The sequence below is a fragment of the Callorhinus ursinus genome, unplaced genomic scaffold, assembly GCF_003265705.2.
Source record: "Callorhinus ursinus isolate GAN/ISIS: 27379988/994484 unplaced genomic scaffold, GSC_fseal_2.0 scaffold26, whole genome shotgun sequence".
In the NCBI taxonomy this organism is placed as follows: Eukaryota; Metazoa; Chordata; class Mammalia; order Carnivora; family Otariidae; genus Callorhinus; species Callorhinus ursinus.
Genome location: NW_027397088.1, coordinates 24,963,443 through 24,988,314, shown reverse-complemented (window position 1 = coordinate 24,988,314; position 24,872 = coordinate 24,963,443). Strand labels below are relative to the sequence as shown.

General features: G+C 42.8%; 1 protein-coding gene and 1 long non-coding RNA gene across 5 annotated transcripts in view; one reads left to right on the top strand and one right to left on the bottom strand.

Moving 5' to 3' along the window:
- H1-1 (H1.1 linker histone, cluster member) overlaps positions 1-6,203 on the top strand; it is a 20,424-nt gene extending 14,221 nt beyond the window's left edge. Inside the window, exons 2-5 of one of the 3 annotated variants that reach the window (XR_012373874.1) lie at positions 1,686-1,781; positions 3,801-3,861; positions 4,250-4,385; positions 5,682-6,203. Coding sequence is in view for 1 of the 3 variants with exons in the window: in XM_025891168.2 (XP_025746953.1) it covers positions 1,686-1,722 (37 nt within the window). In the remaining 2 variants the exon portion in view is untranslated. Of the gene's footprint in view, positions 1-1,685; positions 1,782-3,800; positions 3,862-4,249; positions 4,386-5,681 lie in introns of those variants that run through there. The other 2 variants (XM_025891168.2, XM_073877655.1) reach the window with 2 other exon arrangements.
- LOC141370112 (uncharacterized) lies at positions 1,961-8,196 on the bottom strand. 2 transcript variants are annotated; one of them, XR_012373875.1, is made up of 3 exons: positions 8,047-8,196; positions 3,254-3,373; positions 1,961-2,221 (listed from the first exon to the last, which is right to left on the bottom strand). It is a non-coding gene; the product is annotated as an uncharacterized lncRNA (long non-coding RNA). The 2 variants fall into 2 exon arrangements; XR_012373876.1 differs by lacking the exon at positions 8,047-8,196 and adding an exon at positions 4,935-5,498.
- Positions 8,197-24,872: the final 16,676 nt, after the last annotated feature.

Below are 24,872 nucleotides of genomic sequence, written 5' to 3'. Positions count from 1 at the left end.
TCAGCGGGGAGTCTGCTTCTCCCTCTGACCCTCTTCCCTCTCATCCTTTTTTTCTCTCATTCTCTCTTTTTCTCCAAAAAAAAAAAAAAAAATAAAAAAAAAAAAAAAAAAAAAAAAGAGGAACGTGCTAAGTCCTGAGGCATCGAACCTCAAGGGCAGAGGAGACCTAGTCCTGACCATTCATCGTCGATAAAGATGAGTAACTATTCTACTTCTTTGTGCTTCCCTTTGCTAATTTAAAAGTTGCATTAGAGGGGCGCCTGGGTGGCTCAGATGGTTAAGCGTCTGCCTTCGGCTCAGGTCATGATCCCAGGGGTCCTGGGATCGAACCCCACATCGGGCTCCCTGCTCAGTGGGGAGTCTGCTTCTCCCTCTGCCTCTGCCGCTTCCCCTGCTTGTGCTCTCTTTCTCTGCCAAACAAATCTTAAAAAAAAAAAAAAAAGTTGCATTAGAGCAGTGTTTTTCATGGCTTGTCGGTAATAGAATAGATTCGAACATATTAGAGCATCTATGGCTTCCTGGAACTTAGGTTTGGGGCACTTCCGTTGTTAGGCATGCGTACGCATGTGCTGGCTCATGAAGAAGAATGCGTGTCTTACTGGGGTCACAATCAAGTCTGAAAACCAGTGGTTAAGATGCTCCCTTATGGTCTTTCACAATCCCGAGTCTGCTGTTTTGATGTTCTGACCACAGAATCAGATCTAACAGCTATATAAGACGGTAGAGACTTGAAATCCATCTCATTGTCCCCGAGATCTTCCAGAGACAAGTGGGTAACACGTGACATACAAATTCTGTTATTTACTAATTGATGTGATTGTCCTTGCCTGTGGGGATTTTTGAAAGGAAAGAAAAGAGAGGCGCAAAGCACAGGAGTTACAGGATTTCCGGGGCTGATGGAAGATCAGTGTGTGCCCTTTAAAGTACTGACGACAGATAATGAGCTTGGCTCTGTAAGTCCTACAATTGCACATATATGGGAAAATAGAGAGGAGGGGAAGTCTCACATCTTAATGCTGCAGGTTTTATTGTGTCCTACGTGCCCAAAGGAAAAGGGGGAACATGGGGGAGGGGGGGTGAGTTTGTTCTTTTCTTTACACCATAACCTATTTTTCAGATCTTTGAAAATGTGTACATGCAAATCTAAGGGGAAAAATTATTCTGCGTACAAAAATAGAACTGGGTTAAACTCGAAGTATTAACTCCTAAATGGTTGTTCAGTAAAATCGTGGCCTAGCAACTACCCAAGGGTTCGAGAGTGGGTGTGCATCATTGTTTAGTTCACCAGTCACCTGCTGGATCTTAAAAATTTATTTAACAGAAACTACAGTCATTTTCAAGTGTATCTCAGAATGGGTTTCCAGGAGTGGGATTTCTGTATCAAAGGGTAAAAAGCAACCTTGCAAGCTGCAGTAAAATAATCATCACGGAATCCTAAAAACAAATAAATACAAATGCCTAAAGACCGAAATGTGACTGGACCTAGACTATCACGGGACACCATCTATTTTATTTTGTTTTATTTTATAATAGTTTGATACAAAAATCCAAATTACATGAAAAGATACAGGTTGAGAAGTCAAGTTCCACATCACTGACCTTGACCACTCAGGTCCCCTTCTGGTGTTTCTTTCTGCAAATAGAAACAAAACATATATATACTTTTCCTTCTTGCCCTGTCACAGGATAATGCAAACAAGTTCTCTACCGCTGTTCATTTAGCAGTCTGTCCTGGATCTTTGGCTGTAATGGGACCCAGAGCTCTCCATCTCTTTCCACAGGTACGTGATATACCATGTGTAAAGGAACAACGGTTTATTTGGGTTCCAGAAGCTCTGGGTCTGTATCGGAGAGCTGAGCCCTTTATACCAGGTGTTGTAAAATGTTTTTTCAGATAGTCATTTGTCTTTTAACTTTGATAAGTTAAGAAGGGTCTTTCCCACTTCAAGAATCAAAGGAATTCACCTGTATTTTCATCTGGGTTTTTTTTTTTTTTAGCATGTCAGTCTTTGATCTATTTGGAGTTTATCCTAGTATATGGTGTTTTAAACAACGACTATCCCATTGTCTCAACACTTTACTCCCAATGATGAGAAGGGCTGTTTATGGGGCACCTCGGGGGCTCAGTCAGTGGAATGTCCAACTCTGGATTTCAGATCAGGTCTTCATCTCAGGGTCATGGGTTCGGGCCCCACCCTGGGCTCTGCACTGGGCATGAAACCTATTAAAAAAAAGAAAATGCTGTCTTTATGGCATACAAAATTCCTATGCTGTCGATTTCTGGACTTTCTATTGTGCATCCGTCCATCTATCCAAGGACTAGCACCATGCTGTTTTAATTGAGGATTGATGATCCCTTCCAAAATATGGTAAAGATCATCCACCGTTCCTGTTCTTATTTTCCAATTTTAGGGCAATCATAAGACAATTCTAGCTTTTCCCAAAGAACGGTGGAATGCTTAGAGCTAGCCAAGCTTTGGAAGTCAGTTAGTGTTTGTTTCTGTCTGGCAAAGTTCTGCAGGGAGTGTTGTGCTCTCTGAATTCATGTCACAGCACCCCCATCAACTATGAAGGGCCCATCATATCTTCAGGGCAGTGTGCTTTCACCTGACATTTATATCGAGCCACGTTCAAGGCGAATGAGTGAGAAGAAACTGGAGTAAGTTTTATGATCTTAGAATCAGTGGGTGTTCTCTTTGAACTAATTAATCATTCTTTCCTACAAACTCTTTAGAGGGGCACCATGCTTCCCTTTCCACATGGGGAATCCTAACTACAAAGGAAACAGATAAGGAGGCAGGTAAAGTATTCTCATTCCCATGCCTCGGGGGAAGACGAAGTAGGTTTTGTAAGCAGCCACCCTCTTCCACACTTACACAGGTTTCTGTGTTTTTTAAAGGATCGCTCACATATTTGCTAACTCTTCAGAGAGAGCACAAGGTCCAAGTGTGCAAGCCTAGACCCTGCTCCTAGAGGACCTAGCGACGCTTGGCTGCTCTAAAGTGGAGACGTGGGAAGCGACCCGTAGATCTGTACTCTCCCATGTCCCGCACAGAAAGGGGACCACTGGAAACAAGATTCAGTCAAGGGCAGTAGTAACTGCCCCCAAAATCTTGTGGGTTGGTTTTATCCTTTTATTTATAATGCTGCTAATATGCTACATGCGCCTTGACTGTGCATCAAATATTCATTCAGTACTTTGATACTGACAGATGAAAAGAGTAAGTAGCAGTTAAGCCACTCCTAAACCTACCCAGAAAGCAAACCGGAGATTTTAAAGTTTATTCTCGATGCTGAAAACTCTTCTCGTGGAAGACATATTCTTTAGATGACCCCCAACCTTCTTTAAACTTTTTTAATCCGGAAACATAACCTATAAAGAGAAAACCATAACAAAACGTGACAAAATAGCAATGTAAAGCTCCCTGGATGATGACAGAGTGAAGAGTCCTGAACCACTGCACAAGTCCAAAAAACAGAACGTCCACCAACTCTCCCTGTCTGCTCACACCTGCTCCCAGTCGCTAACCCCTCCGTCTTCCCTAAATGTAGCCACGATCCTGATTTCTGACACAGTCATCCAGTTTGGCTGTTTTTGCATCTCATATAAAATGGAAACCAAATAAAAGGTAGTCGTTTGTGCCTGGTATCTTTTACTCAGAAAATTAGGTTTGACAGATTCATCTGTGTCACTATATAGAACTGTGACTCATTTTTATTGTATAATCTTCCATTTTATGAATATACCACAATTTAGGGATCTATTCCACTGCTGATAGACATTTGTTTCTCTCTTTCAGGGATTACAAACAATGCCGTGAACATTCCTGCACGTGTGTTTTGGCACCTATGTGGACACAGGTGTGTTGTTTATAACCTAGAATCAGAAATCACTAGGTCAAACTCTAAACTTTTTCAGAATGCTTGTACCAGTTTACCTGCTCTGGAATCAAAAAATGAAAATTAAAGCCATAGTTATAAGCATCTGGATGAACCTCACAAACCTAAAATTGAGTAAAATTTAGATGAAAATCCCTGTTTCACATCCTTCTATTTTTTTTTTTTTTATTAAAATTGTTAGCCTTTTTAAATGTTATCCATCGTGGCAGATGTGTAGTGGTACCTCACTGTGGTTTTCTTTTGCATCTCTTGCCCATTTTTCTATTGCACTGTGTGCTTCTCTGCTTGGTCTGCCCCCAACAAAACACCACGGCCTGGGTGGCTTACACAGACATGTATTTTCCCACAGTTCTGGAGCTCCACGACTGATGTTCACGTGGCTGACCCGCCGTCCTCAGCCCCCCTGGAGGAAGAGCAGATCCTGTGTGGCCCAAAGCTCCCATTAGGAGTTATACTGTTGACTGTTCAGTGGCCAAGGCCACCAGGTAAACAAAGACACTCTTATCGGGAAGGGACACTCCAAGGGCCTAGAGACCACCTCCTAGCAGCCAAGGGCAAAGGCCAGACCTCTCTTTGGGTAAGGTTAATGAAATACTACATACGCACTTCTAGAATCTGCCAACTTACTTTGCCCCTTGGACGTCCAGGAGGCAACCCAACCCTGGCATGTCCAACACCAACGGTTCAGTCTTTCTCCAGACTGCACCCACAGGCTCTCCCCTGTCCTAAGATGGTCACTCCACCCCCTTATTTCTCCCCTGGACCCGTGGCAACAGCCTCCCAACTGGTCTTCCTATTTCCAGCATCGTCTCTTCAGTCCGCTCCCAACACAGCGGGCAGGGGGTTCTTTCGTGTCCCCTGACTCACGTCCTGCCAATGGGTTCCCTTCCCACTCAGTATAAAACCCAGTGTTCCTACAAGGTCTGACGACCAGGGCTTTAAGCATTTATTTTTAAAATTCCACTCGGTAAGAACTATTTGTCACAGCAAAGATACACAAAAGCAAAACAAGTATTTCATTAAACAATATTTACCCTGATTTGACTTTTTATGCGCTGTTTTCTCTGTGTTCTGCTCTATCATCCAGAAACACTTGGCAGCAGCCCAGTAAATTGATTTCATGAATACTTAATGGGTCATGCCCAGCACTGCAAATACACCACTCCGTCTATACAAGCTTTGCCCCCTCCCCCTAGCACCTCACACTGTCACCCTGACCACGCCCCCGGGGGCGCCCCCTTGCTTACTACACCCAGGAATAACGGGCCTTGCAGTCCCTGAGGGCCTTGCGGCCTTTGCAGCGATCACTGTGTCTATCTGGAATGTTTGCCACCAGATATCACAAGGGCTCATTCCCTCACCCTCTTTCAGATTTAACTCCAATGTCCTCAGTGAGGCAGCCCCCTTTACCTCCTACATCACTGTCCAGCCTCTAGGATCCCCCAGGGCTGAAACAGATCCATCCTCCCCAGAACTCACTGGACCTAAAAAGAGCCTTCACTATCAGGCCCTGGAAAGATACCTGGCTTCCCATGGCTCGTCACCCTGGCTGGTCTGGCCATCCTCCTCCAGGACAGAGCTGGGGTTGGAAGACCACCAGAGGACAGATACTTACAGAATCCGATGTCCCGAGGGAGAACCTGCGGACCAGCTAACAGGAAGGAGGGGACAGAAACTGCCCAGGACTCAAAGGGGGGGGGAGGGGCAGAGAACGAAGCTCAGACACCCGCTCTAGCATTTCCTGGCCACTGATCTTTGACAATCGGCTTCATGTCTCATAGGTCTGGAATTCTTGGCTACAAACTGGAGTTTCACAGCATCCCCTACCTCACAGGAGTAGATCATTTACACGGAACAAGAACGACAAAGAGGGCCGCTAGCTGAGTGGGGGCTACACACACCGCTCGCCAGGGCCACCTGCTAAGCCTTCAGGCATTTTAAGAGCTGCTTGTTTAAACTCAACGATTATTAAAAACTGAATTATATAAACTTACAATTAAATAGCTTATATAAAAAGCAAAGTTAAGGGCGCCTGGGTGGCTCAGTTAAGCGTCTGCCTTCGACTGAGGTCATGATCCCAGGGTCCTGGGATTGAGCCTTGCATCAGTCTCCCTGCTCAGTGGGGAGTCTGCTTCTCCCTCTCCCTCTGCCCCTCCTTCCCACTCGTGCTCACTTGCGCTGTAATAAAATCTTAAAAAAAAAAGTTAATTGATACCCCACGTCTCCTCATTATTTCACTATTGTCCTTACTCATGGGGTTGTTCACATCTCTTGTGTGGCGGCGATACTACGTCGTGGGCTACTGTGAATTGCTTTGTAACTAACTCCACATTCAGTCACTGCTAGTTTGAAATCCACTGTGGTGGAAATAGTTTCACCACAGAAATGGGCAAGCATTACAAATTAAAGGGGTTGTGTGTGTGTTGGGGGGGGTTCTTGTTTGTTTTCCTGAGAGCCATTAAACATTTATTGACACACCATTATTTTCAGAGAATGTTCTCAATAAATGCCTTCCTCTGGGCTTCCTCTCACCCAAGTGGGGACAAAAACTATCAGGCAGGCTTGCTTGTTTGCTCATTCCCTCCATGTTCAGAGCTCTACACTGAACTTTACTGGGTAAAAACAGTCTGGGATCAGACTCCCAAAGTGGGAATCTCTACCGAGTACTAATGTCACTGAAACATCATGTGGTTTCTGTTTGATTCATAAGAAAACTTCCTTACCGTTTACTGTGATTTGCAGTTCTGTAAGGTTTGTCACTTGGTTAGTTTAACTTCAAATCCACACTGGCTTTGATGTTGTCATTTACCAGCTTCTATGAAGCCCACGGGCTGGGCTTTCTCTACACAGGTTGATTTTAACTCCATTCAAAAATACGAACAAAGGTTCAAAACACAGTTTGGCAGGGGCATGGGGGAAGGGGACGACGTAGAAATATCTTTGCTCTTCCCCACAGACCTGGAAATTTCAGTACAAGCTGCAACTTTGGAAGATAATAGGGGATATTTACACATGAGCATCAGGGAGCGCCAAAGCTCCCTGGGAAAAGGAAATACCCCACCAACTAGAGAATTAAGAGCTCAAGACAAAAGAGAACACGGGAAGCAGTTAGTCCAAATCACAACTAACTCACTTTTCAACCATCAATAAAATTTTGTTCCTCATTTTATGGCCATTTTTTCCATACTTACACTAAACTTTTATTACTTCTTATAAGTGATTATGCAAGGAACCAAGAATGAAGACTCCACGACCATCACCTTGAACTGCCAGCATCCTTGAGTAGAATTCCAATCTGCGCCTTGGCAACATCATAAAATATAACGGTCTTGAATTTTTCAACTGAAGGAAGAAACTGAGGGGTCAAGAGTCCTGAAGCTGGAAACCCCACTGCCTCATTAGAGAGAATGCTCCTCACTTTGGAAGGGGGGGGGAGTGTTGGTCTCACTGGGATCTCAGGGCTCGCTCCTCCCCTCCTGACAGTCTAAGAACCAGGCCACTGGCCAATATATGCCTCAAAAAGGAGCCACCCGTGTTCCTCCTGAAATTTCACGATGTTTTCATATTCCTGCTTATCAGTAATCTAAGCTCTTCATGGCCTTGCCTTGGGGGCCACACCACTGAGCACAGAGCCTGCCTGCAGCTGCAAGGGCAGATCACTCCTCCAGGCTGTGGAGTCTAGTATTTCCTGCAGAATTGCTGCTGAACTCATAATGTAAGAAGAGGGAAACTCTCCTAAGGAAAGAGACTGTCACTGCCTGCAGGAGCCCATTGTTACGCGGTACAGGATCGATTAAAACCTGTTTGTGCATCTTCAGTACAAGCTGCTCCATCTCCATCCTCTGAGCTTCCAGCAGTTTCCCCCGACATCGTCACTCCCCTTCCTCCAGCCCATTTTGCCTCTCATCCGACACCTCCACTGATATTCCAGAGGCCTCCCCAACAGCCCCCACAACACCTACAACCCATGCTAGGATGCACACCAGGCATGTTTTTAAAAGTAAGACTTTCTGCAGCTTCTGGGACCCTTCTTAGGGACAATAAGCTGATTCTTCTAGACTGGAGGTGAGACAGGGGTGATACAAAAACGTCAAGGTGCTGGGCTTCAAGAGGGCAAAGTACAGAAACCCAAAGGGAAGTACTCACCTGGAGCAAGGAGGGAAGAAAACACGGGATGATGACTTTTCGGTGCGTTCCCAAACTTGCCCACCAGAGGGAAGCCTCGAGCTGCGGGCAGGCTGGCCAGAAACCAGAGCACGCTGCGTTGGGCGGCTTCTGACCATCCTCATGTTCCCTGTTCCTAAGTGTTTAGAAAAAAGGACACCCACTTAAAAAAAAAAAAAAAATCAAATTCAGGACAAAATGAAGAACTATATTTATTTTTACATTATTCTAATTTTTATAATTTTTTTTATCAAGCTGAGTATATTTTCCATCGTCATAGTACATCCTCACTTTTGTTTCACTTAACCAAACATTTCTGTTAGATTACCGTGTGTTCATAATAATCACTGATTCTGCTGCACAATTCCTCAAACTTGTTGGTCTGATTAAACTTAGAGTCACTCATCTGCTTTGTCAGGAGGAAAAACAGAATATTTTGGCTGCCCTAATTATTTTACAATATTCCTGATACTAGCTCCTTTAGAATTGGTTCCTTAAAATATGTATGGTTATGGACATTCATGAAGTTTTCATCATATTACTGTATTGATTGTATCAGAATTTCCTAATTTATGAAGGCATTAGCTACATATGACTTAGATTACCATATAATTTTAAAATGGTTATTAGAAATAAAATGCTCCCCTCAAACTTGTTTTATTATATACAAGCATTATTTTATACAAATATTAAAAAAAACAAGAGCAAAGCAAACCCCCTCTTTTTTTCCAAACTGCCTGTTCTTACTTTAATAGAACTAACATTTAATCAGATTTCTCTGTTGGCTAGATGTGCTAGGCTAAATATTAAAAATTCCCAAGCAAACGCATTTTTCCTTTATACTTTACTGTTATCCAAAGAAAATATAAGGGACTCCTATGTCATAAATGTAATTTTTGCTCATTATCAAATATGACACATTTAGGTTTCAACGGAGTTGAAGGTTTATGAGATACTGTTTGGATTATTACACAACTCACAAAGGCAATAGCTAGGCTGACAGCTCACATTCCAGCAGAACTCAGAAAGCTTAGGAAGCTGGTGATTCTGTCTTCCAGCTTCTAAAACAAACAAAACGCTCCCATCGGTTCAGATACAAGTCTCACCACCGTCTCCCATATTCCAGCAGGATAGAAGGGTAAATATATCGGATTCCATGTTGGTGGAGTTCCTACCACTGGTTTTGGTTTTCTCCGTAAGTAAGGCAAAGGTCCTGTGGTCAAAGTACATCTGATCCAGTGGCCAAACAGAAACAGGAACGGGGGGAGTCCGTCACAGCCAATGTGAGCAACAGGGGGAGGACTGACCGCAGACCCCGGCCACAGTGCCAGGAGCCACCTCCTCAAGAAGCAAGATTCTGGCGGAGTTCCAAATGCATGGAGGCTGGGGCACAGTCAGGCAGAGGGAGTTTCCCTCCCGCACCCCGGTCCCCACAGGCCCTGTGGGTGTGTGTCTGGTAAAGGGCGCGATCCTCAGCACCTGGGGCCCCACAGGAGGAGGAACCAAGCCGACTGTGGGGAGGGCTGTCAGAAGGCGACAGTTTGGACAGTGACCAGAAAGGAACAGGGGGAGGATGTCCAGCTCTACCAGACGATGTGCTCTGAGGACTTCCAGGGAAAGTGGTTCCGGTGGCCTCCGGGGATGGAGGTTCTGAAGCTGCTCTTACAGTTGTTTCCGGGAGAACTGTGCCTGGTCGGCACCAGGCTACCTGTACCCGGCCCTACGCCATCGTCCCCCCACTCCCCTTGCTCTAGGTTGTACCTGTCCACATAGCACTCATGCACGGAGCCCTGGATATGTCCCCGAGAGCTCCTCACACACTGCACCGTATGGATGGAGGTTCCTGTGATTCGTCCCGCAGAACCAACCACCCCGACCTGCACAGCGGGCTCAGGACTTGTGTCTGAGACTCATGCTGTGTGGGAGCCTGGTTAGTGGACATGGGCTGGCCTCCAGGTCAGAACGGGCCCTTCTGTTCCTCACACCAAGAGCTACAAATCTTGTCTCACGTCCCCTCCTGCTCCAAGCGGGGCTGGCCCCCCAGGATGGAATCCCCGAGGGGAGGCAGACACACAGGAGCCCGGGCTCCTTGAAGATACAGAAACACGAGAACATGGAAACGCAGCTTGCTCCGAACTGCACGTAGGCGAACAAATGTTTGACTGCAGACCCTGTTATTCACCCTCTGAATGTGGCCCTTATGGGGACGGTCAGTGGCAAGTCTCAGCCGAGGGGAGGACGCGCTGCCCGGAGCTCCCAGCCGGGACTCCAGCGTGGCCGTCTCCATGGGGCTTCCCCAGCTGATGAGGCTGGATGTGGTAAGCACCCGGGCGGATGCAGCTTTGCCTTATTCTCCTTTACTGCCTACTATTGCTCTCATCTATGTGCAGATTTCCCTTTTCTTCTTTCCATTTCTACTATATTTTTATAATATCAATAAAGGGGTTTTTCCACTTTGAAACTGAGAGTACAGCTGCTGTAAATCTTTTGTTCAGAACAGACATGACGCCTTCTAACTCCTCATTCAGCAGACAAGAAAACAATACGATAAAATGACTCCATGCCCAGGTAGTTAACTGCAGCGAATAAAAGCAGAGTTAACTATAAAATAGGACAGTTTGATAGAGGTTGCATTAAATATAAATTATAAACACTGCTCATTTGCCTACTAACCACACAGTACAATATTTATTTATTTAAATAAATATTTATTTGAATATTTAAATCCGCGTAACACAGACTTGTAGATGGTACACCTGATTCGACTCCGTTTGATGCTTAGGTTTCCTAGCTCATCATATTAGGCGTCATGGTCTAAGAATTTCTGCTTATAACATTAAAAAGCATGAGAAAATCCAGAGGACATATGTGGGCAGAGAAGGGGAGAGAAAGGATGGGAAGGCAATGGCAGGAAAGAGATGGGAGAAGGCAAAACAACAGGTTAGGAATGAGCTCCTTCTAGAAGGTGACTTATGAATGGGAAAGTGGAAGAAGCGATTCCACACGAGCCAGCCCACAGGAGACAGATGGGTGACATCAACGTGGAAACTGGGTGAGTTATAAGGCAATCAGGCATGATAGGGCCTAGGGCAAAGCAGGGAGCACACTAACATTCAAATTTTTCAAATACCGGGGTGCCTGGGTGGCTCAGTCATTAAGCGTCTGCCTTCGGCTCAGGTCATGATCCCAGGGTCCTGAGATCGAGCCCCGCATCAGGCTCCCTGCTCTGTGGGAAGCTTGCTTCTCCCTCTCCCATTCCCCCTGCTTGTGTTCCCTCTCTCGCTGTGTATCTTTCTGTCAAATAAATAAATAAAATCTTTAAAAAAAAATTTTTTTTTTCAAATACTGTATCCAAACACAGTGTGTCTATCCTGGGTACCAGCGCCATACCCCTCTATACACCACCAAATAGATCAGTTCTCAATCCCTGTAGAAGGCTTCAACATTAAAAGAGTTAGACTAGTAAATCATTCATTCAACAAATATTTACTGTGCATCTACTATGAACTAGGTACTGTACTAGATTCAAAGACAAATATTTTAATCTCTATAAAACTTAATTTCTTCATCGATACAATGGAGATGTTAACCCCTGATTTACCCATCATCCTCAGCCCGATCCTCTGTGCCTGTGGTAGGTAGAGCTTTTTCTCAATTTCTTTAAATAGCTCTGCCAGGCTCTGGTGGGTGCTGGCATGCCCGAGGACCCATCCTGACTCTAGTGCCCATCTCCCTCAGCTGCGTGACTCTCTACCTGACAGCTCTAGTCTTCTGCAAGGCCTTCCTTTTCCTATGGAGTCTTATTGTTTTCAGCCTGCTCTGTTGTCCTGATCTGCTCTGCCTCACATGTACGTACGTAAAGGCCTTTTCCCTATTAAGAAGGAGTAAGATATGAGAATCTAGAATTTCCCCCAGAGAACACTGAGTGCTGAGAGAATCAAAGAAGCAGACTACAACTGGGACTGAAAGGAGGATATTAGAGACTTCTCTCCAAGTCCAGTGGGGGTGACTGCTCTCCAGTGGTATCTGGGAGACACGGATCCTTCCATCCTGTGGCTCATCCACCTTCAGGTTATGGCTCCCAACAATGCCCTGCAGTTGGTCTCTAATCAGGAGTCTGAAGAGGAAAAGGGCATGGAGTACTGTGAAGTGATTGGTGGTTATGGGTCAAGTCTGGAAGGGCAAACATCACTTTTGCTCACCTTCTACAAACCAGAGCTCAGTCTCTTGACTATACACACTGACCGGTAGGCCTTACCAGGAGTCTGACCTCGAGTCCAGGGAAAAGAGGAAAGAGATTGTAGTAAACATGTAATTGTCTCTGACACAGACGCTTTCCTGACTATCACTATGCCTGGCCCATTTCCCCTTCCTGCCATGTCACTGGGGCCAGCATCTATCCCTGGACTGGGTTGGTGTTACATAATTAAGACAGGAACAAACCAATGCATCACCTTCAGCATCAAACCAACTGTTAAAATAATGTGCAAGTCAAATGATTCTGATTAAGAATCATGTCAGTGAAAGAAATATAATAACTGAGGTAATTTTTGTTACTACTTCTTAGACAAACTTCCCTGCAGTCCCCTATATACAGTCAACTACACAGAATCTAAATGTACAACTTGGTGAGGTCTGACAATTGTATGTTCCCATGTTACTCCCACCCTAACCAAGACAGAGACTATTCCCATCACTCCAAAAAGTTCCCTTATGCTCCTCTGAAGTCAATTTACTAAGACCTAAATAAATGGGAGAGGCATACTGTATTCATGGATGGGAAAGCTTACAACTGTCAAGACACCTGGGTGGCTCTGTCGGTTGAGCCCCTAACTCTTAATTTCGGCTCAGGTCATGATCTCAGGATCATGAGATCATGCCCCGTATCAGGCTCTGCACTGGGCATGGAGCCTGTTTGAGATTAACTCCCTCCCTCTCCCTCCAACTCCCTCCCTCTCCCTCCGACTCTTCCTGGCTCACTCTCAAAAAAATTTTTTTTAATTTTTTTCATTTATTTTTCTATTTTTCTCAGTTCTTTTTTTAAATTATTGTCTTTATATATATATATTTGTTTCCTTTCATTGTATTTTATTTATATACATATACTTTCCTTCCTTCCTTCCTTCCTTCCTCCCTTCCTTCCTCCCTTCCTTCTTCTTTCTTTCTTATTTTGGGATCTCGTTTCTTTTAACAAGCATACCAAAACACACCCAGGATCTAGGTTTTTTTGTTTTTTTTGTGTTGTTGTTGTTATTGTTGGGTTTTTTGTTTTATCTTTTTCTTTCCTCTTTTCTGGACAAAATGACAAGATGGAGAAATTCAACCTAAAAGAAAGAATAAGAGGTAGCACTCACTGCCAGCGATTTAATCAATATTGATATAAGTAAGATGTCTGAACTAGAATAATTTACAACGATTATAAGGGTACTAGCCGGGCTTGAAAAAAGCATAGAAGACACTAGAGAATCCCTTACTATAGAGATAAAAGAACTAGATCTAGTCAGGCTGAAATTTAAAAATGTCTTAACCGAGATGCAGTCCCAAATGGAGGCCATAAAGATGAGGATGGACGAAGCAGAGGAGTGAATCAGTGATATAGAAGATAAAATTATGGAAAATAAGAAAGCTGAAAAGAAGAGGGAAAGAAAACTATTAGATCATGAAGGGAGACTTTTAGGAACTCAGCAATTCCATAAAGTGAAATAATATCCATATCATAGGAGTCCCAGAAGAAGAGTAGGGGAAAAGAGGGTAGAAGGTTTATTTGAACAAATTATAGCTGAGAACTTCCCTAATCTAGGGAAAGAAACAGGCATTCAAGTCCAAGAGGCAAGAGAACTCCCTTCAGAATCAACAAAAACAGGTGAATAGCATGACATATCATAGTGAAGATTGCAAAATACTAAGGTAAAGAGAGAATTCTGAAAGCAGCTCGGGACGAGAGGTCCATAACCTACAAGGGCAGACACACTGGACTGGCAGCAGACCTGTCCACAGAGACTAGGCAGGCTAGAAAGGACTGGCATGATATATTCAAGGTGCCAAATGGGAAAAATACGCAGCCAAGAATACTTTATCCAGCAAGCTGTCATGCAGAATAGAGGGAGAGATAGAGTTTCCAAGACAAACAAAAACTAAAGGTGTTCATGAACACTAAACCAGCCACGTGAGAAATATAGGCGATCCTTTGAATGGAGAAAGAGCCCAAAAGTAACAAAGACTAGAATGAAACAGAGACAATCTATAGGAACAGCGACTTTATAGGTAATATAATGGCACTAAATTCATATCTTTCAATAATTACTCAGAATGCAAATGGACTAAATGCTCCAATCAAAAGACATAGGGTATCAGAATGGATAAAAAAACAAGACCCATAGATATGCTGCTTACAGGAGACTCATTTTAGACCCAAAGACACCCCCAGACTGAAAGTAAGGGGGTGGAGAACCATTTATCATGTTAATGGACATCAAAAGAAAGCTGGAGTAGCCATACTTATATCAGACAAACTAGATTTTAAAAACAAAAACTGCAAAAAGAGATGAGGAAGGGCACAATGTCCTCATTAAAGGGTCTACCCAACAAGATCTAACAATTGTAAACATTTATGCCCCTAACTTGGGAGGAGCCAAATATATAAATCAATTAATAACTAACCTAAGGAAACTCATTGATAATAATACAAAATAGTAGGGGACTTCAAGGGCATCTGGGTGGCTGTCTGGTGAGCATCCAACTTTTCATTTTGGCTCAGGTCATGATTTCAGGGTCGTAAGATCAATCCCGGCATCCTGTTTCATGCTCACTGAGGAGTCTGCTTGAGATTTTCTCTCTCTCTGTCCCTCTACCCCTCCATCTGCTCACACTCACTCTCTCTCAAATAAAACCTTTAAAAAAAATTGTTGGGGACTTTAACACACCACTCACAGCAATGGACAGTTCATCTAAGGAGAAGATCAACAAGAAAACAAGGGTTTTGAATGACACACTGGACCAGATGGACTTCACAGATATATCCAGAGCATTTTATCCTAAAGCAGCAGAATACAAATTCTTTTTGAGTGCATATGGAACATTCTCCAGAATAGATCACATACTGGGTCACAAATCAGGACACAACCAGTACAAAGATTGAGATCATACCATGCATATTTTCAGACCACAATGATATCAAACTTGGTATCGACCATAAGAAAAAATGTGGAAGGACCACAAATACACAGACGTTAAAAAACATTCTACTAAAGAATGAATGGGTCAACCAGTAAATTAAAGAATTAAAAAAATATATGGAAGCAAATGAAAATGAAAACATGACAGTTCAAAACCCTTGGGACACAGCAAGGGCAGTTCTAAGAGGGAAGTATACAGCGATACAGGCCTTCCTCAAAAAGTAAGAAAAGTCTCAAATACATAACCTAAACTTACACTTAAAGGACCTGGAGGAAGAACAGCAAATAAAGCCTAAATCCAGTACAAGGGAAGTAATAAAGATTAGAGCAGAAATCAATGATATAGAAATAAAAAAAACCAGTAGAACTGATCACCAAAACTAGGAGCTGGTTCTTTGAAAGAATTAACAAGATTGATAAATCCCTAGCCAAACTTATCAAAAAGAAAAAAGAAAGGACCCAAATAAAATCATGAATGAAAGAGGAGAGATCACAGCCAACACTGAAGAAATACAATTATGACAGAATACAATGAGCAATTATATGCCAACAAATTAGGCAATCTGGAAGAAATGGATGCATTCCTGGAAACATATAATCTACCAAAACTGAAACAGGAAGAAAGAGAAAATCTGAACAGACCCATAACCACCAAAGAAATTGAATCAGTAATCAAAAATCTCCCAACAAACAAGAGTCCGGGGCCGGATGGCTTCCCAGGGGAATTCTACCAAACACTTAAAGAATAATTAATACCTATTCTTTTGAAACTGTTCTAAAAAATAGAAATGGAAGGAAAACTTCCAAATTCATTCTATGAGGCCAGCATTACCTTGATCCCAAAACCAGACAAGGACCCCACTAAAAAGGAGAATTACAGACCAATATCCCTGATGAACATGAATGCAAAAATTCTCAGCAAGATACTAACTAATCAGATCCAACAGTACAAGAAAAGGATTATTCACCATGACCAAGTCGGATTTATTCCTGGGCTGCAAGCGTGGTTCAATATCCGCAAATCAATCAACATGATACTCCACATTAATAAAAGAAAAGGGTAAGAGCTATATGATCCTCTCAATAAATGCAGAAAAAGCTTTTGACAAAATTCAGCACATTTCTTGATAAAAACCCTCAACAAAGTAGGGATAGAGGGAACATAACTCAACATCATTAAGGACATACGAAAGACCCACAGCTAATATCATCCTCAATGGGGAAAAACTGAGAGCTTTTCCCCTAAGGTCAGGAGCACAACAGGGATGTCCACTCTTACCACTGTTGTTCAACATACTACTGAAAGTCCTAGTCTCAGCAATCAGACAACAAAAAGAAATAAAAGGCATCCAAATCAGCAAAGAAGAACTCAAACTTTCCCTCTACGCAGATGACATGATACTCTATGTAGAAAACCTGAAAAACTCCACCAAAAAAAATTGCTAGAACTGATACAGGAATTCAGCAAAGTCGCAGGATATAAAAATCAACGCACAAAAGTCTGTTGCACTTCTATAAACCAACAATGACAGAGCATAAAGAGAAATTCAAGGAACTGATCCCATTTACAACTGCATCAAAAACCACAAGATACCTAGGAATAAACCTAATCAAAGAGGCAAAGGATCTGTACTCAGAAAACTATAGAACACTCATGAAAGAAATTGAGGAAGACACAAAGAAATGGAAAAATGTTCCATGCTCATGGACTGGAAGAACAAATATTGTTAAAATGTCTATGCTACCCAGAGCAATCTACACATTCAATGCAATCCCTATCAAAATAACACCAGCATTTTTCACAGAGCTGGAAGAAACAATTTTAAAATTTATACAGAACCAGAAAAGACCCCAAATAGCCAAAGTAACATTGAAAAAGAAAACCAAAGCCAAAGGCATCACAACTCTGGACTTCAAGTTCTATTACAAAGCTGTCATCATCAAGACAGTATGGTACTGGCACAAAAACAGGCACATGGATCAATGAAACAGAATAAAGAACCCAGAAATGGGCTCTCAACTCTATGGTCAACTAATCTTCGACAAGGCAGGAAAGAATATCCAGTGGAAAAAAGACAATCTCTTCAACAAATGGTGCTGGGAAAAGAAGAAGAAGAATGAAACTGAACCACTTTCTTGCACCATACACAAAAATAAATTCAAAATGGATGGAAGACCTAAATGTGAGACAGAAATCCATCAAAATCCTGGATGAGAACACAGGCAGCAACCTCTCTGACCTCGGCCACAGTAACTTCTTGCTAGACATGTCTCCAGAGGCAAGGAAAACAAAAGCAAAAATGAACTACTGGGACTTCATCAGGATAAACAGCATTTGCACAGCAAAGGAAACAATCAACAAAACTAAAAGGCAACCTACAGAATGGGAGAAGATATTTGCAAACAACGTATCAGATAAAGGGCTAGTATTCAAAATCTATAAAGAACTTCTCAAACTCAACACTCAAGAAATAAAAAACCCAGGGAAGAAATGGGCAGAAGACATGAACAGACATTTCTCCAAAAAAGGCATACAAATGGCCAACAGACACATGAAAAAATGTTCGATATCACTCAGCATCAGGGAAGTACAAATCAAAACCACAATGAGATACCACCTCACACCAGTCAGAATGGCTAAAATTAACAGGTCAGGAAACAACAGATGTTGGTGAGGATGCAGAGAAAGAGGAACCCTTTTAGACTGTTGGTGGGAATGCAAACTGGTGCAGCCACTCTGGAAAAGAGTACGGAGGTTCCTCAAGAAGTTAAAAATAGAACTATCCTATGACCTACGAATTGCACTACTAGATATTTACCCAAAGGATAAAAAAATAGTTATTTGAAGGGGCACATGCACCCCAATGTTTATAGCAGCATTATCCACAATAGCCAAAATATGGAAATAGCCCAGATGCCCATCGACTGATGAATGGATAAAGAAGATGTGGTATATATATAAATCGGAATATTACCCCGATAACAAAAAGAATGAAATCCTGCCATTTGCAATGACCTGGATGGAACTAGAGTATATTAGGCTAAGTGAAATAAGTCAGTCAGAGAAAGATAAATACCATGTGATTTCACTCATCTGTGGAATTTAAAAAACAAAACAGATGAGCACAGAGAAAGGGAAGGAAAAACAAAATAAGAACAGAGAGAGAGGGAAGCCATAGGAGACTCTTAACTATAGGGAACCATCTAAGGGTTGCCGGAGGGAATAACTGAGGTTTGGGTGGGGGGATGGGGTTTAAGGAGGGCACTTGATGTAATGATCTCTGGGTGTTATATGCAAGTGATGAATCACTAAACTCTACCCCTGAAACTAATAATATACTATATGTTAACTAACTTGAATTAAAAAAAAAACAAAAAAACCCAAAAACCTGTCAAGAGGTCAAATTTCTCCTAATTGATATAATAGCTTTAACAGAATCCCAATGAAAAAATACAACTGGAACTTTTGGGGGGGGGTCAAACTGGCAATCTCATTCTAAATTTACATGAAATGTGAAATGTGAAGGGCTAAAGAGAGCCAAATCAATCTTTCAAAATAGAAAAAAAAAAGTCCAAGGACTTATTACTATCTAATTTTAAGACTTCATTAAAAAACTGTAGTAATCAAGACTATATGTCAGTATGTACTGATATAAGGATAGACAGAAAGATCAATGGAACAGAACAGAGTATATCTATGGTCAGTTAGTTTTGAGAAACATGCGGGCGCCTGGGTGGCTCAGTCGTTAAGCGTCTGCCTTCAGCTCAGGTCATGGTCCCAGGGTCCTGGGATCGAGTCCCACATCGGGCTCCCTGCTCCGCGGGAAGCCTGCTTCTCCCTCTCCTACTCCCCCTGCTTGTGTTCCTGCTCTTGCTATGTCTCTCTCTGTCAAATAAATAAATAAAATCTTTAAAAAAAAAATTTTTTTTGAGAAACATGCCAAAGCTAGCTAGTCAAAAGGGAAAGGACAATCTTTTCAACAAATGGTTCTCCAACAACTAGATATCCTCCATGGGGCAAAAAAAGAACTTCAAGCCTTTCACAAAAATTAACTCCAAATGGATCACAGACTTTGACTATAAAAACTAAAATCACAGAAAATTTTCAATACCTCAGGACAGGCAAAGATTTATTTAAAAATACACAAAAACCATGAACCATAAATGATAAATGACAAATTAGCTCACCAAAAGTAAAAACTCTGTCCTTCAAAAAACAGATAAGACAATGAAAAAAGAAACCACAGATATTTATAATACATATATCTGACAAAGGACTTGTACCCAGAAAATATAAAGAACTTTACAACTGAATAAAAAAAAAAAAAAAAGAAAAAAAAAAAAAAAGTAAGTTTTCAACAGACATGTCACAAAAGATGTACAAATGGCAAGTTCATGAAAAGATGCTACACATTATTAGTTATTACGGAAATGCAAATCAAAACCACAATGAGATACCACTTCACACCTAATAAAATGCCTAAAATTAAAAACCTTGACCTGGTGTTAGCCAAGGGTCTAGAGGAACCAGTCTTCTCACACACTGTGGAGGGAGGTGGACAATGTTAACACCACGCTGGAAAAAAGAGTTTGGCTGTTTCTCATAAAATTAAACAAACACTTATACAGCCCAGCAATTCCATCCAAGAGAAATGAAAACATGTCCACACCATGACTTGTATACAAATGTCCCTCTCAGATTTATTCACAATGCCATAAATCAGAAACAACCCAAAAGCCCATCTACAGGTGAATGGATAAACAAAATGTCATGTATCCTTATAATGAAAGACGGCAATGAAAGGGAACAAAGTGGAGTACATACAAGGACATGGATGAATCCCAAAAACATTTTGAGAAAAATAAACCAGATACACGAATACATAATATAAATCCCAGTCATATGAAATCCAAGGAATGGGGAAACTAAGGTATAATAACAGATAGCAGATCAGTGGTTGGCTAGGGCCCAGGGCCTCGGTCTGGGGCACAGGGAAACTATCTAGGTTGATGGAAATGTTCTGTATCTTGATTATGGTGGTCACTACATGGATATACAAAATTCATTATATCATACAATGAATACAAGTACATTTTGTTGTGTGTAAATTATTCCTCAATAAAACTGATTTTTTATTCAGTATATTATTGTCTGGAATGGGGGCAGGTGACAATTATCATCCGGATAATTAAGCACAGTAAAAACTGAAAAATACTATAATCAACTCATAAATATATCTGGAAATTAAAGAGGAGAAATAATGGCATGATTAATTAAAATTAAAAACAACCTCTAAATTTTATTTTAGTCTATAGTTTCAAAAGCGGCCACTCAAACCTTCCACATTTCATCATTCCGGTTGTTTCAAAAGGTCCTGGCTTATCTATCATTAAAAAGCTATCAGATAAACTCACTCCTATGGGGATATAAACATGTTATATGTTAAGCCTTTAGTGACACTTTAAATTCTAAGGAAGATACTGATTTAAACATCAACACTTAATGATAAGATTCCACATACTAGGGCAAGTGAATGGGAAGATCTGGAGATTAGGATTCTCCCTTCACGCTCTCCCTCTCCCCACCAAACACACACATACTGGGCTCCTGCTAAGTAGTTGAACAACTGGGGTATAAACATTCCACTAGCTGAATCCTGAACTACACCACATTGGCCTTCCCTAATGATAGTGTGGTTATGAGGACCCGGACGGGTCTTCTGTTGGCAGAACTATTTTATTTCCCCAATAGAAGAGAGCCCTGATTCAGAAATAAATGAGGAAATCAGTACAATAAAAGAGAAAGCCTGGAGACAGTGCCAAAGCAGATCATACAGGAGCAGCACTGCTAAAAGTTGGTGGAGAAAGGCTGACAACTCAGGCTGAGTAACTGGGTCGCATACAGAATTAAAAGAAAATTGTAGTTCTACCCCTCACGAAAAGTTCCGGATCTAGTAAAGAAATAGACTAGAAAAGAAAATCTTTTAAAATTTTAGAAGAAAATGAGACTATTTATGACCTCAGGGCAGGGCAGAATTCCTTAAGTCAGATACAAAACCAAAAATGATTAAGGAATATAGTATTCAACTTGAACAATCCAAAATTAACATTTTCTACATAACAAAATCCATTCTAATCACAATTAAGGTACAAACAATATACCTGCAGACACCATTTGTTACATCACTAAGAATTAGAATCCAAAATTCATAAAGACCTCTTTTTAAGATTTTATTTATTTGACAGAGAGAGAGCAAGAGAGCACAAGCAGGGGGAGCAGCAGAGGGAGAAGCAGGCTCCCCGCTGAGCAGGGAGCCCGACGTGGGGCTCGATCCCGGAACCCCGGGATCATGACCTGAGCTGAAGGCAGACGCTTAACCGACTGAGCCCCCCAGGCGCCCCTCATAAAGACCTCTTAAATATCAATCATTTGGGAAAACAACCCAGAAGAATACTGAACAGAAGACTGGCAAGAGAGGAAACTACAAAATGACTTGCAAGGAGATGCAAATTCAAACAACAGTGAGATACCATTTCAAACCCTCAGTGGCAGCAATGTAGGAAAAAAAAGGACACTAACTTGACAGTCTGGAGTCCATCCGAAAGTGTGCATCCCTAACTCAACAATCTTCCTTCTTGGCATACACCCTAGAAAAATTCTTGTACATATGCACAGACATGTGTACTAGAATGTAAGGTGCAGCACTGTTGGCAAGACAGGAAAAAATAAGACACTGGAAGACATTCAAGAGCTCAGAGACTGACATGGGTGGATACAGGGATTGAACATATGAAAACGAGGCAGAGCATGTCCGTGGGTAAAGAACAGATCGTTTGTAGATGGTGTCCTGAAAACTAGCTCACTGAATGACAAAAATTAAACTGGATCCCAACCCTCCATCACCTACAAGGGTGGAATCCAAATGAATTAAATGGCTAAGGGTGTAAGGTAAACTCTAAAGTTTGTAAGTACATAAGTAAATAAAAGAGAACTTGAAGTAAATCCCATAGGCGCAAGTCATAATTAAATTAATAATTTTGATTACGTTAGAATTAAGGTTTTCTGTTCAATTAAGGATCTATGACAAAGTTACCATGTTTGCGAGGAGATACGTGAAATATCAGAAACCAACAAAAGATTAATAGCTAAACTCTGTCAACATCTGAAAAATCAACAAAAAATGTAACTGACTTGATAGAAAATATTGACAAAGGGTCTCATCTGGCAGTGTACAGATGAGAAAACTGCAATGCTAACAATCATTTAAAGAGAATTACAGCTCAAATGTTCCCAAAATGGTCAAATAAAACAATGAGAGGTCACTTTACTCCCTATTTGCCTGGCACAAATTAGAAAGCTAGATAAAAGCAAGCACAGACGAGCTCGTGGGACATAAAAACTCTCACGCACTGATGCAGGATTCTAGGTGCTGAAGCCACTGGGAGGAGTATCTGGCAGCACTTCGTAACTGCTGGAACTTGGGAGTCTTTCACTGGGAGGCTGAAAAAGTACGCACACGTTGCACAGAGGTGCTCTGCAGTCGTTAGGATTCAGGTAAGTTAGAAACAAAGCAGCACAGAAGGGTCTTAGAAACAGCAGGAGATCACAGCGTCAGAGTCGGCCAGCTCTCCACCAATATCACCAACAGGAACAAAGGAATTAATTATGATTTATTCTTTCAATGGAGTGGACTCCACTTCAGGTTATCTACCTAGATAACCAAAATCAATACCCCGCGGGGGAAAAATGCCAAGTGACAAAAGGTCAGCCATAAATGGGCAGTGCACCAAGACAGCACTTGATGCTATTCTGCCCGTCCTTAAAAATTCATTTAAATGATATCGTACTGCATCTAGTATTTCGGAAAGTACCTTTAATATTTTTAATTAAAAAAGGGGGTCCTGGGAGACGACACCCCATCTTCAGCAGCACTGCTCACTCTCAGAGGGATAGGCGGTGAGTTCTGCCTTCAGCTCGTTCCCTTTTACTTCTCTCAACACAATGTGGAACAAACACAGTCAAATGTTAACTTTTAAAGATCTGGGGGCTGGATATGCAGGTTTCCATTACATTATTTTTTTGTGCTTCTCCATTTGAAGCCTCTCTGAGGAAAGCCCAGTGGCTACAGACCACAAGCTCAAGGCGAGTAGGGGTCGTTGGTTCCCGGACCACCCGCCCTGCGGGGGCATCTACGCGACTCGCCTCTTTCCTTCCTGCCCGACTCAGACGTGGGGTCTCCATCTTCACCCCCTGACGAGTCCACCACGATCAGCAGAGGAAACGAGAAATACCGCAGCAACACACCCGAGACGCCCGAACACGAGCCCCGGCGGCGGCGCATGCGCGGCTCCTGGAGGCTAGAGTGGGCGGGGCCGGCACTGGGGGCGGGGCTCCTGCGGCCGGAGACGCCGGGCGCTCCCCGGCGCCGGGGCGGGCGCTCGGAGGGGCGGGCACTGCTCCGTGGACGCTGGCGCCGGATCCGGTCTCGCGAGGTCTCCCTCCCCCGCCCCCCAATTCCCGTCGGACGTGGAGTCTGCGCAGATGATCCCCGATGTGGAAGGCGGGGTTCTACAGGCTGTGCACGCGTTCGGGGCACACACCCGTCGGGCGCCTCCGCGCTGCCGGTGACCCAGAGGAGAGGCTCCAGTGGGGGGGGGGGACCTTGAACGCCCCCAGGACGCGCCTCAGGAGAGAAGCGGGTGCTCAGTCCTCCTTGAGGCTCATGGGGAGGGGGGGGACCTCGGTAAGGCCAAAGAAGTGACACCTCGGGGGGAGAGGTCCCTTCAGTGTCACTGCAGAAGCTCAAGATATAAACCTTCCGCCTGGGCTCCCCTCGCTCACATTCCCCTTTTAATTTGTCTAGGGCAGGCCGGCTTCGGTGTGTTACCTAAAAGCTCTGCAGATAACCACAGTGGGCTGCAAAAGTTAAGAACCACTGATCTGGGTCGAGGACCACACAGTAGTGAATGTTTTTCTTTGTCATCGCTAAAATTGGGTTAGTATTTTCCTGGAGTGATGGAGGCCCAGAGAAGGGATTGAGTTACCCAGGATCCCACAAAGATTACATGATGGCGGCCCAAAAAGTCCCCTTTAGCAGGTCATGTATATTGAAGTGCTTTGCAATTGTTACATCAGTTAACAGAAAAGGCCTAATTACTGTGTTACATACCTAGTGCTTTTGTACCCGAGCCTGGGATTATTGCCCCAATATTACCCTTGAGGAAACAGAGCCCAGAAGGCTGGTGTCACCCACTTGTAAATCAAATCAGAAATCAGACATAGATCTGGCTGTACCATAGAAAGGTGAACGTTTTTATACTTCACTTACTATCTTTAATGGATCCAGGTGTCCAACAAACTAAAGCAGGCACTTAGGATTGGCACCAAGATGTAAAACAAAAACAGTCCCGTCCTCAGAGAGATTAGGCATTGGAGAAAGACAGGGTCAGATGGCTAGATGCAAGGTAGGTGGGAAGGAGAATGAGCTCTGAAGACTGCAGGCCCTCCCTCTGGGCTGGAGTGATGAGACACCCGATTCCTAGAACAGGACAGGTTGGATCATATCTACTTGTCCAGAGAAATTCGTGTAAGTTCAAGGAGTGGAGCAGATTCTCTTGGCCACATGCTCATTA